The sequence below is a fragment of the Halyomorpha halys genome, unplaced genomic scaffold (genome assembly GCF_000696795.3).
Source record: "Halyomorpha halys isolate HHAL.00 unplaced genomic scaffold, Hhal_1.1 Scaffold1605.1, whole genome shotgun sequence".
NCBI lineage: Eukaryota > Metazoa > Arthropoda > Insecta > Hemiptera > Pentatomidae > Halyomorpha > Halyomorpha halys.
In genome coordinates this window covers 104,775-116,182 of record NW_027113040.1, presented here as the reverse complement: position 1 = coordinate 116,182, position 11,408 = coordinate 104,775, and the positions used below count along the sequence as shown (strand labels likewise).

The window sequence follows — 11,408 nt, the reverse complement described above, 5'->3', positions numbered from 1 at the left end:
TCCTGGCCCCCATTTCGTTGTACTCTTGAAATTTGGGTTAACTCTGTGGACCTCGGTTCTTACTACGAAGATGAACTTATTACAAAATTTCTTTTAAGTATTGATTTTGTTATTTATTCGGTCGATTCGGACCTATTTTTCCTGGACTTTACGGTAGTCTAATAACTAGATCAAGACGATAGTATTTTGGCATCATTTTAAACTTTAAAGACGGGATTCATAGATTTGTAAACTCAAGTTTACACTTAAACAGATGAATGTAATTCTACTTTACTTATTCAGAAACAAAGTGTCCAACACTTCAACATGTCACAAAATATGGTAACTGCAATTATTTTTTAATAGAAGGTTTTGGCATCATAAGACTTTCAAAGTTGATTTTGTGAATCGTTGAAAGGATCTGTAGGAAATTTTGTTTCTTAGGAGAATAATATTCCTATCAATTTATAATAAGTAACTACTAGTTGAAGGTAAAACATTGCAATTAACAAACATATAAACATCGATAAAGTTCTCATTTTATCAGTTGGTATGTTTTACGACGGAACACCTCATAGTAAAATATCTTTATTTTTTTTAAATCCAATCTTAGGTCATTTTAATAAAGAAATTTTAATTTTCCAGGTCGATCCAGATACAAGTATAGGACAAGCTGGTACGCCGTGAGAATAATCGCTACCGTTGGGTTCGCAATGTTGGCAGCACTGAGCGGTAAAGCATTGATGGCCTCAATTCTAGCACTAGCCCTTTCTGCCCTGGTGGCCCTGAGGGCTGGTGGCTTTGCCTTTGCCAGCCCAGGGAAGGTCACACAGTACGAAATCATCAGCAAGCCAGCTTATTCAACAGCTCCTGCCACTAATTATTACGACCACGAACACTACCACATCACATCCCCCTATTCCTACAGCAAGAGAGATGTGGAGCTATCCAAAGACAACTGACTAGGTCTTCATTACTTCATTCCAGACGTTGTCGAGAGCAAATAAAAAGTAGTAACCACTTGTAACTCTCAACCATTGAAGGTATAGAAATTCAAAGCTACCTGAAAGAGATCTTTTGTTGTTAATGCATATATCCTCTATGGTGAAATGTGAACTGACTTCATAAAAAATAGAAGTTACTACTTCCACACACTCGCTACAAAAGTAGTATTTAAATAGTAAATTAATATAACACTATTGAGATATTAAGAATATAATATAATAATATTATAGCGGGGATATTTTTAATATGTTCTTGAATATACTAAGCTGCTTTGAGCCAGGCACTCGATTCTTTTCAAAGGATCCAATGCTACCTGTTTGATCATTTCTATAATATTACTTTCTAAAATCTAGGAACTGAAATACCCTCTTATAGCTTAAACTAAATAAACAAACATTTAATTTAAAAACTAATAGCTCAGGATAATTTTTCTTTTAATCTAAACCCACCATAATAAAACTGATGTAGGGCTCCTTCTTTTCCAAAAATAATTGCATAAACTATTTTTGGATTAGTTAAATATGTATTCTTCATTTAACAGAACCTCTGTAGTATCCAATAATGATGTATTCAAATATCATTTTTTATATAAAAACTATCTTCTTAAAAATATGTTTTTTCCAAGAATATAGTTTCCAGTGAAAAGTCCAATAACTGAATAACATCCAACCAATGCTGCCCAAAAACACACCCTATGAAATTTGGAGCTGTATAATTCTATCCATCAGTTTCATTTCACTTGTAATTAATAAATTTAAAAAAACAATGATATATAAAACATGTTACATTAATAAAATGAGTATTTTATCGATTTTGATTAATTTTGAGTATAATTAAAGATAATTATGAATACATAGTAAGAAAACACTCAGCTAACATCATAATATCATCACAAGATTTTTGTGCAATTACATCTTTTGTTCCCTAGCTTCAAATTCAGCCAAACATGGAAAAAACATTCCTATAACACTAATAAAAATTTCGTAGTTACTCTTTTTGGCCTAAATTACACAATTTTGATTTTTGTTGCATAACCATTTAGTTGGAATCAATCTTCCGATATGCACATATTGTTAGATACTTATGCTAATATTTATTTTAATTTAATTTATGGTTTAGAATTGACAAATTTGAGATATAGCAATACATTTATTAGCATTTGAAGAGACAAATTCAACCTAAAAATAAGTGACAAACTTTCTTGGAATAGTGTTAACCATTGGTATCAGGTAACTCCGAAAAAATTTCTCTTTAATAAGCTTTCTTTTATAGAAAAGTTCATTTTTATTGTTTTTAACTTCAAACAACTCTCACTCCACCTTTAATCAATTATTTGTCCATTTAGTTTTGATATGACTTGTGTAAAACATTTTGTGGTTTTTACTGGTTTTTTTGCTCCACTAAAATCCAGCTCTAATCATAACTAACACATTTCTTTAATTTTGATGTCAAAATTATTATTTGAAAAATTATACAATTGTTCAAAAAAAAAAATTCTAAAAAACAAGTAATGATCATCGATGGCTTACTTCACAGTAGTGCTAAGTACATGGAAACTAACTTTACAAAAAATACAATTAAAGTTAGTTTCCATTTACTTAGCCCTACTGTGAAGAAATTATTTAAGAAATTGAAGAAATTTATTAATATTTTGATAAAAATTCAATTCGTGAATAAAAGGTAATGCTAAAAATAAAATCCCTAGCTATTAAAAGTTTTAAATACAGATGCTGAAGGTCGTCTAGTACTAGCATCTGTATTTAAAACTACTATGTCTGGGCAAACTGTAGAAGTTTTAAATACAGATGCTGAAGGTCGTCTAGTACTAGCATCTGTATTTAAAACTACTATGTCTGGGCAAACTGTAGAAGTTTTAAATACAGATGCTGATAGATTATGATGTCTCTATGAATTCATTGTTATATTAATGAGACTGAAAATATTTGTTGTCTATATGTAAATAATTTAAAAGGGTCTTGGTTTTATTGTTGGGGAATAATATATCTTAAATATTAATTTTTTTGAATAATGCCTCTATTTGACTTACCATGTAAGTTGAAGAGGTATTTAAAGGGGTTCTAATTAAGTAAAAAAGGTCAACTTTAATTAAGTTCTGATAAATTAATGTAAAGTTATTCCTCTATTTTCTATATGAATGTTCTATAATTAAAGTTATGTATATATTATTGAATAAAAAACATGTATTATGAAATGTCTTTTTCTGTTTTTAAAAACCTTTTTGTGTTGAAACTGCTCTTCATAACGCATAAGTAATAAGGAGATATTTCTTTAACTAGTGTGCAGTTCAAATTTCAAATTTACCAAATTGTGAACCTGTGTAGTAGGCCAATGGAAAAAAAAACTTTCTCGTACAGAAAAAAAAATAGTTTCATAACATTTAGGCTTACTTACTGCTCCTCCCCAGTGCCATAACATAAGGATATTATGGTACATTATTATTTATTCATATATTATATACAGTAAAGGATATCATCTCAGAATACAAGCAACAATGTATTATAAATATAAATAAAGTATAAAGTCAAAAGAATAAAAATAAATAAAATATATAAATATCAATATGTGCAGAATAATTTTATGTTCCATAAACATAAAGGTGTGTACATAAAAAAAAGTAAAAGTATGCTCAATAATTAATCATAATTTTATTTATATTAATATATTTGCTATCATAATTGTTTTGTTTTTTCATTTTCTTTATTTCCTTTAACACTTTTAACAATTTATTGTAATACTTTTTTATTGGACTTAATTTTATAATTATTGTATTTTTATTCTGGTGATATGGTTCTACAAAAATGTAGGCCTCCTCCATCACAGCCAACCAATCTCTTCAATCTCTTGCTCTCTCACTCCATCTTTGAACATCCCGCCACCTCATATCCTCCTCCACATCATCCAGTTAATGCCTCAATATTGGGTTCCCCAAACAGTTCCATCAGCTCCTTATTACTTCTTAATCTCCAAATTCCATTCTCTTTATGTAATGCATTTGCTATATCAAAATCTTTTAATCTTTCATTTAATTTATCAATCTGTCTTTGTTGAATGAATAGCTATTGATTAAATTCTGTTTTGAAAATACTAAAGGTATATCAGGAACAACTATTACTTTTGAAATATCTACATCACTTCTATCATCACTCAATACTAGGGTAAAAGCTCAAACTTTGTCTTCTTGTTTGTAGTCCAATTTTTGATTTATTGTGATCATCTGAAAAATATTACAACACATGTTACAGAACACTGTGTATGGGCCTATAGGCTGTGTAAATCATTTACATAAGAACAGGATAAAAAACACTATTTTTTTCATTATTCATGTGAAAGCTTTGAAACAATATCATACACAAAAAGAGCCATGCACATGCATTACATATAAAATTTTCTCAAACTTAAATAATTTATAATGACAAAGATATCGCTGAACCTTGGTGTAATCAAGGACAAGTTTGTTACGTTTGATTTATTTCATAATTGTTCTTTAATATCATGACTCACCAGCATTGTTTTTATTTTTCATCTTCTACATCTTTCCATACCCCTTTTTCCTTTTTTCTTATGTTTCTATCTATATTTGTCCATCATATGTAATGTTCGCAAATGATTATCATCTAATCTACATTAGTTGCTGTATTACTATAAATTCTTAAGGCTTATATAATTTTTATATTTGTAGTTTTCATCATCATCATACTATATTTATAAAAACTCATGCACATCTCCCTATTTCAATTTTTTTTCTTCATAATTCTTTTATTCAAATTTTCATATATATATAAATAATTTCCATATCATAACCTACTACAATTGTTTCATATTATATATAGATGAATGAGAATTAGTAGGGCTTCAGCCAAGAAAAACAAAAATAGTTTTCTTATTATTTATTAATTTTCAAGGTTTTGACCCACAATGGAGTTCTTCATCAGGGCTGTTATGATGAGTGAAGATGTACTACAATGAAAACTGGAGAATTCAAATTCATATTTTTTTAAGTATACAGTTCATTTTTTTTTATATTCTCCTATGATTTTCTAGCTGTATTTGTATTTACTCTTAATAAATATTCTGCTCTGATACTTACATAGTTGTATCTTGTTTTTCTTAGCCCCATAAAGGCTAAAAATTTAGGCTGAAACATCAGCACACATTCAAAAAAAGTTTAAACTCACTGTCTGTTTCCCCCTCCCCTCTCCTAACAAACTTTTCCTTGATTAAATAATTTACTTTCCCATTAAATATTTTTAAAAATTATTTTCCATATATTTTATTGAAAATATTTTCAATCTGACTAAACGCTATTGAGCTAAAAACTTGAGAGATCTTGTTTCAATGTAGAATAACCTATATATCAATAATATTAAAATATATACTTTTTCATTTCCTAAAAATAAATAATTTTTATGGACAGCAGAGGTGTAGTAAAAAAAATAAATATGATGTACTGATGTTTAATATTTGGCACATTTCAACTGGAAAAAGGGTAGATAAACTATCATTATTTTCCCTACTTAAAATTCTTTAAAGTTCATCTTTCTTGAATAAACTGTCAGAAAAGTTTACAACTATTAAGATTACTAATAATTATTTTCAATTATTATTGACAGTCATACATTTGTTCAATTTCCATTATCAGACCACTAAATTATTTTTCTTCCACCCTTTTGCCTTTAACATAGAGATTTTATGCTTCTAGCCATCAGTGCCAAGTACTCCCTTCTCTAGCAAGAGTCTTCATTTATCCCAATATCTTTTCTTCCAATCTGCTATTTATTCCTTAATATTCAACAATATTGACGGTTGCTGCAGTTTCATGTTTCTTCTTAATGGTGAGTATTGTATCACTAAATTATAAATTAATTAGCCTGTCAGATTATTTCAGTATCTTATTCCTTAAATTAAAAAAAAAAATAAAAAACTAATAAAAATGTTGTAAACAGTTCAAATAAGAGATTTTAAAATATATCCTTGATATTTTATTTACCAAAATATGAATTGTAAACAACAAGTATTTTTGAAAATTTTATTACGTGATTGACTACCAATTATTACCAAGTATAAAACATGAGAGGATGAGGTTCAATCTTCACCTTTAGGCAGGTATCAAAATATGAGTACTGCTCAGTTTGAGCACTTACTTCTTTCTTTGGGTAAGTTAATGTTGGTATAATTATTCGCTGGTGTGGTTCTTCCAAAGGCATTGTTAGGGACACCTCATGGTAGTCGGGATTCTTTTGTCCTCGTAAACCGTAGCGGAACACTAATGGCATAGAGGTATTCACCCAATTGTCCTTCATTGTCTGCTGTTCTCGATTTTTCAAAGGAAAAGTCTGAATAGGAATTGATGTTTTCATGTAGGATAATCTTGTCTGAACACTCTTGGTTCTTTTTGTTGAAATGGTTGTCTGCAAATAATAAATATTCCAGTTACTACTACATTCAGTTTACAGTAACTATAATACATTTCAAACAAATGAAGGAAAGGTTAAAATAACTATAATATATTTCAAACATCGTGAAGGTAGATAATTAAAGTTAAGTTAAACATCAAATTCAAACTATGAGAGTAACAAATGATAATTTTATTTTCTAAAACGAAGTTTGTCCGGGTGCGGTAAAAAAAAAAAATTCAAATAGTAAAAAACTACTTATTATGAACCAACAATTTGTCCCACTTTGTAGGGCTTCATCAGGTCTAGAAAAAAATACAAACAACTAAAAATAAGAAACAGAGTAAGAGAATAAGATAACATGAAATAAAAGTAAACTAAGTTGGGGCTAAAAAATTAGTGAAAAGTGTTAAATTGAGATATAAAAATTAATTTTTTATCGTTTACAAGTTGCTCTCTGGCAAACTATGAATATATCAATCACTACTCATTGTGAGTCCTTTGTTCGGCACTACTACTCGTGAAGTCTTTGTTGAGATCACTTCGAAGCTAGTAATCTTTGTTCCGACTACAGTTTGAACTTTTATATTATATATACCATAATAAATAAAACAGTAAAAACAGTTTATTTGTGTCTACTCATTTAACAAAAAGTTATATAAAAATGAACAAAGTAAATTAAAGAAAATAAAAATAAGATGTAGAGTGAAAAATATAAATAAACAAGAAACTAAAGAAGAAAAAAAAGAATTAGATATTTAATGAAAAGGGAAGTTATAAATTTTGGCTCATAATAAATAGTTATTTTACTATTTACAGATTCCATTTATATGGATTATATTTGAGTTATTTTTGACCGTACTCGGACCATTTTCCTTTTATAAATCAACGATCTTCTAATAATTTTATTTTCTATTGAAACCTTTAATATTAATTTTTAAAATAACTGTTTAAAAAATTGTGAGATTTAATAAGAAATAAACAGTTAGTTTTAAATACCATCAGACAGTAATTGGCTCTGGCCTGCCATATGCTATGGATATAATTTTTATCGATGTAGGATGGAATAGGATGAATTTCAGTCTGTATTTCCTTATCCTCAATAGGTTTTGATGTACAAGATCTTTCTGGGAATCTGAAATTAAATAATAAGTACTTAATATAAAAAATATTTAAATTGTTTTCCTATTGCTAGGCAAACATTTAAAGAAATACAGTTCTTACGCTTCTTTGCCACGAAATTTATCCATAAAGTCCCTAAGTTGAAGAATGTCAATATAATGAGGATGCCTTCTTGCAAAATTAATCACTTTGGTGATGTACCTAAAATCAAATTTGTTTGCAAAACATGGGACAATATGTCTCTTTTTAAATAGAAATGAAATTTAATTATTTAAATTCATAAAATATCTTAATCAATATGTTTTTTGAGCACATATAAAATTGATTTTTCAGCTATTCATATTTTAATTTTCTTAATGTTAAATAAATATTTAGTATTACCATTGTTTGTTAAAAATGAAACAGTACGCAACCCACTAAACATTCTTGACATATAATTAATTTAACCAAAAAAACATGAAGTAAAAAGGATTCTTGAAGGTAGACAGCAAGCAAAGTATCAGATATAAATTATATTTTAATATTTGATGTTTATGTTAGTTATAAGTGTCAGGAAAGATTTTATGGATTAACCTCATAACGCAGTTTTTTTGGGAAAAAAAAATGCCATAAATCAATTTTATTATGTAAAAAAACACAATTTAGAACATTGTCTTGTCAAAAAAATACAAAAATAATCAAATTTTAATTTTAATTTTGGATTTTGGATATCAGCCATAATATCTAGCTCCCTATATAAACATAGACTAAAGCTATATGTAAAGGATTATTACAGAGAATAATTCAAAGGATTATTACAGAAAATAATTCATTGTTATTAATTTTATTTTTATCACATTGTTATTTTCAATTCTCGATTTTATTCGAGTGTGAAAAATTATAGCTGCATAAAATACAATGCCGCTCGAATTATCTCGAGTGTGCACAGTTTGGCCTCTTTAGGGTGCTTGAATTAACTCGAGCGTACAAGTTAAGGGGGTCTCAACAGAGGACACAAGTTAAATCCTCCAAATAGAAACATTGTTGGAAATTAATCGTATCCTTTAGTGAAACCATCTTTTTATCTTAAAATCTTAATAATTGGTAATATTGCATTTAAGAATATCATGGCTCAAAAAACAATGATACTAACTAGAAAAGGATTCCGCATGTTCCCTTGGATTATGATGAAACTTTTTTTAGCTGATCCTAAACCGAAAAATAATGAATTATCAATATTAAAGACCAAAGCATCCTAGAAAAAATTAAGAAGTTGTCATGTGCAAAATATTTTAGTTTGTACCCCTGTTGCTGATTATGGTAAAAAAATGAGTTTAGTACTGAAATTTTTCTATTAAAAAGTGGAAAAATGAAAAAAAATAAGCCACCAAAATATTCAAGCTCACTAACATCAAAGAGTCTGAACACACTGAAAATTAGTCAATTTCTAATTTCTATGAAAATAAAAAAACAAAGAGTTTTTAACAAAAAATATTGGTGTCACAGAATAATACATAGTTGAGTACTATTTTTGAGTACCCTTTTTGACCAATCTAGACCATCTCATCCTTAAAATGTCTTTTTCATACACCAACTTCATGATTTTTCTTCAAAACTCCTGGGATGAGTTGGCTCATAATATTGAGAGAAGTTTAATATTTTGAGGCCAAGTTTCAGTAAAAAAAGGTTCATCAAAATCTAAGAGTTATATGTGGAATGTTTATTTATTTATTTTATATTTTTTTTTTACCCTTACAGTTAACCAACCTATTTTAACAGTTGACTGGGGGTATGGGAGTAGGGAGGTAATGAAGTTTTCATTATGTGGGACTACCATGAAATAAAAGTCAACCCCCATGGAAAAGATTCAAATAGGCTATTCTTGGATGTGGGACCCTCTCCTTTTAAGTGAAATTTAAAATCATCTTGATTCTGTGAAGATGCCATCATAAGCATAGGCAATCAATCATAGGTTCCCTCCCATTGATACTGAGTGAAATTTTAATAAACTTTTCACTAGTTAAACACAAGAGTCATAAGATTCAAAAATGTTTCAAAAAATAAATCCTAAAAAAACTCTAAATAGAATTCTTTCGGTATAATATATTGGATTGATTTATCACTTAAAAGTTGTTAAATTAATATTTTTAACTGTTTAAATAACATAGAGATTGGATTTTATATCTAAAGTTCTCTGTGAATTTTGTTGTCACTGGTGCTTCTCATATATTTTTTACAAAGGTTTTCTTCTTACAAACATAATTGTATTATTATCTCCTTTTTTCAAATAACCTCTCGTTCCATTAAACTACTGACATGTGGTCAATGGAATTTTAGGAGTATGTAGTAAGGAATCACAAGGGAAGTAAATAACTTTAACAATAAATCTTCCATCATGAAAGTATAGGGAGCTAAACCCTTTATCTGTTGTTTATAAATCAACTTAATATTTTACTCCTGAAAAATTTCAACACAATCTTTAAAATAGTATTAGTATTCATGTCGGCGGCTTTCTAAAACACACTCAAAAAAGAAATTTCATGATTTTATTTTGTCTAGAACATTTGACCAAAAGAAAATTTTTCATACTTGTCAGGGTTGTCTCCAAACCTATAAGCTGATTTTATATCCCTAAATCCAAAATATCGGTTATCATATACAAGCAGGCCTATCTCTGCTGCAATATCCACAATAACACCATTACTTTTTATCAAATATACTGGATCAAAACCTGCAAACTAAATTATTAATTAAAAATAGAATTAATATTAGAAATAAATTTTATATATGTATATAAAAAATTAATATATTCTAACTTTTAACGAGGTTATTCTAATAACTCATTCTAATTTGACGAGGAAGTAAAAATATTGGTTTTCTATTTTAATATTTTATTAATATATTACCAAAATTGATAGTTAACACCTCATGTTAAAATATAAACCTCTATACCCTGAGGTAATAATTCATCTTTTTGAATTAATAGACCCTATCTTCCCTTAGATTTGGAGGCAAATAATTCTTTAAAATCGGCTGTAACCTCTAAATTATAGAAATATTGGTCCCAGCGAATCTAGGAAATAAACCAGAACAAATGAACATCATGGAGAACAAGATGAGAGTTGTATGCAAGAATATTTCATACAGTTCATAATTTTTCTACTGTCAAATTTGGGTATAGATTTCACTTGATCAATTTTTTTCTTGATTATCATTCCAATACACCTCAATAAATGTACTCAAGATCCAGAACTCAGCTTTATTTTCAAATTGGTACTTCTATAACTGGATCTTAGACATGTTGAGAAGAATAAATAGAACTCGTTATTGAATTTCCGAACTTTTCCAAGTTTCACCCAATGGAACAGAACTGTATATGTTTATAACTCAAGATCACTACAATTTATTTTCTGAAACTTATAAAAAAGAATGATCAAGCATAAGACAATGAGGTTAACAATACATAACAATAAATGTTTCTGTCAATGAAGGAAAACCTGATGTCAATGAATAATATATGTCCTAAAACAAACTAATTGATCCTAATTCTCAGTAAATGAAATCAATGAAAACAATATGGCAATTTGAAAGAGATGGTCAGGACTGCAGTCAAGGTAAACAACTTTAGTAGTATTTACTGATTGAAGAGGTTACGTCCCAGAATATAGGTATTCATTGGGGCTAAAATAAAAATATACAAAGAAGGTAAATCCAATACTAAAGCAATGATACTAAATAAAATTACTGTAAAGGTAAAAGCATATTAAAAACTATTAAAGCATATTAATAGCTATTAAAGCATATTAAAAACTATTAAAGATCTAAGTAATAGTAAGGAGAATAAAGATAAATACAAAAAAATTATTAACGAGTAGAATAAAAAGTTGTGAACAGATAGAATATATTTTA

At 28.1% G+C, this 11,408-nt stretch overlaps 1 protein-coding gene across 3 annotated transcripts in view; it reads right to left on the bottom strand.

Moving 5' to 3' along the window:
• Nucleotides 1-3,740: 3,740 nt before the first annotated feature.
• LOC106690187 (cilia- and flagella-associated protein 206) overlaps nt 3,741-11,408 on the bottom strand; it is a 17,975-nt gene continuing 10,307 nt past the window's right edge. Inside the window, exons 9-13 of one of the 3 annotated variants that reach the window (XM_014435537.3) lie at nt 10,089-10,237; nt 7,623-7,721; nt 7,398-7,533; nt 6,061-6,413; nt 3,741-4,219 (exon numbers count right to left, since the gene is read on the bottom strand). In XM_014435537.3, the coding sequence (XP_014291023.1) occupies nt 4,219; nt 6,061-6,413; nt 7,398-7,533; nt 7,623-7,721; nt 10,089-10,237 (738 nt within the window). In that variant the 3' untranslated portion in view covers nt 3,741-4,218. Of the gene's footprint in view, nt 4,220-6,017; nt 6,414-7,397; nt 7,534-7,622; nt 7,722-10,088; nt 10,238-11,408 lie in introns of those variants that run through there. The other 2 variants (XM_067050673.1, XM_014435535.3) reach the window with 2 other exon arrangements.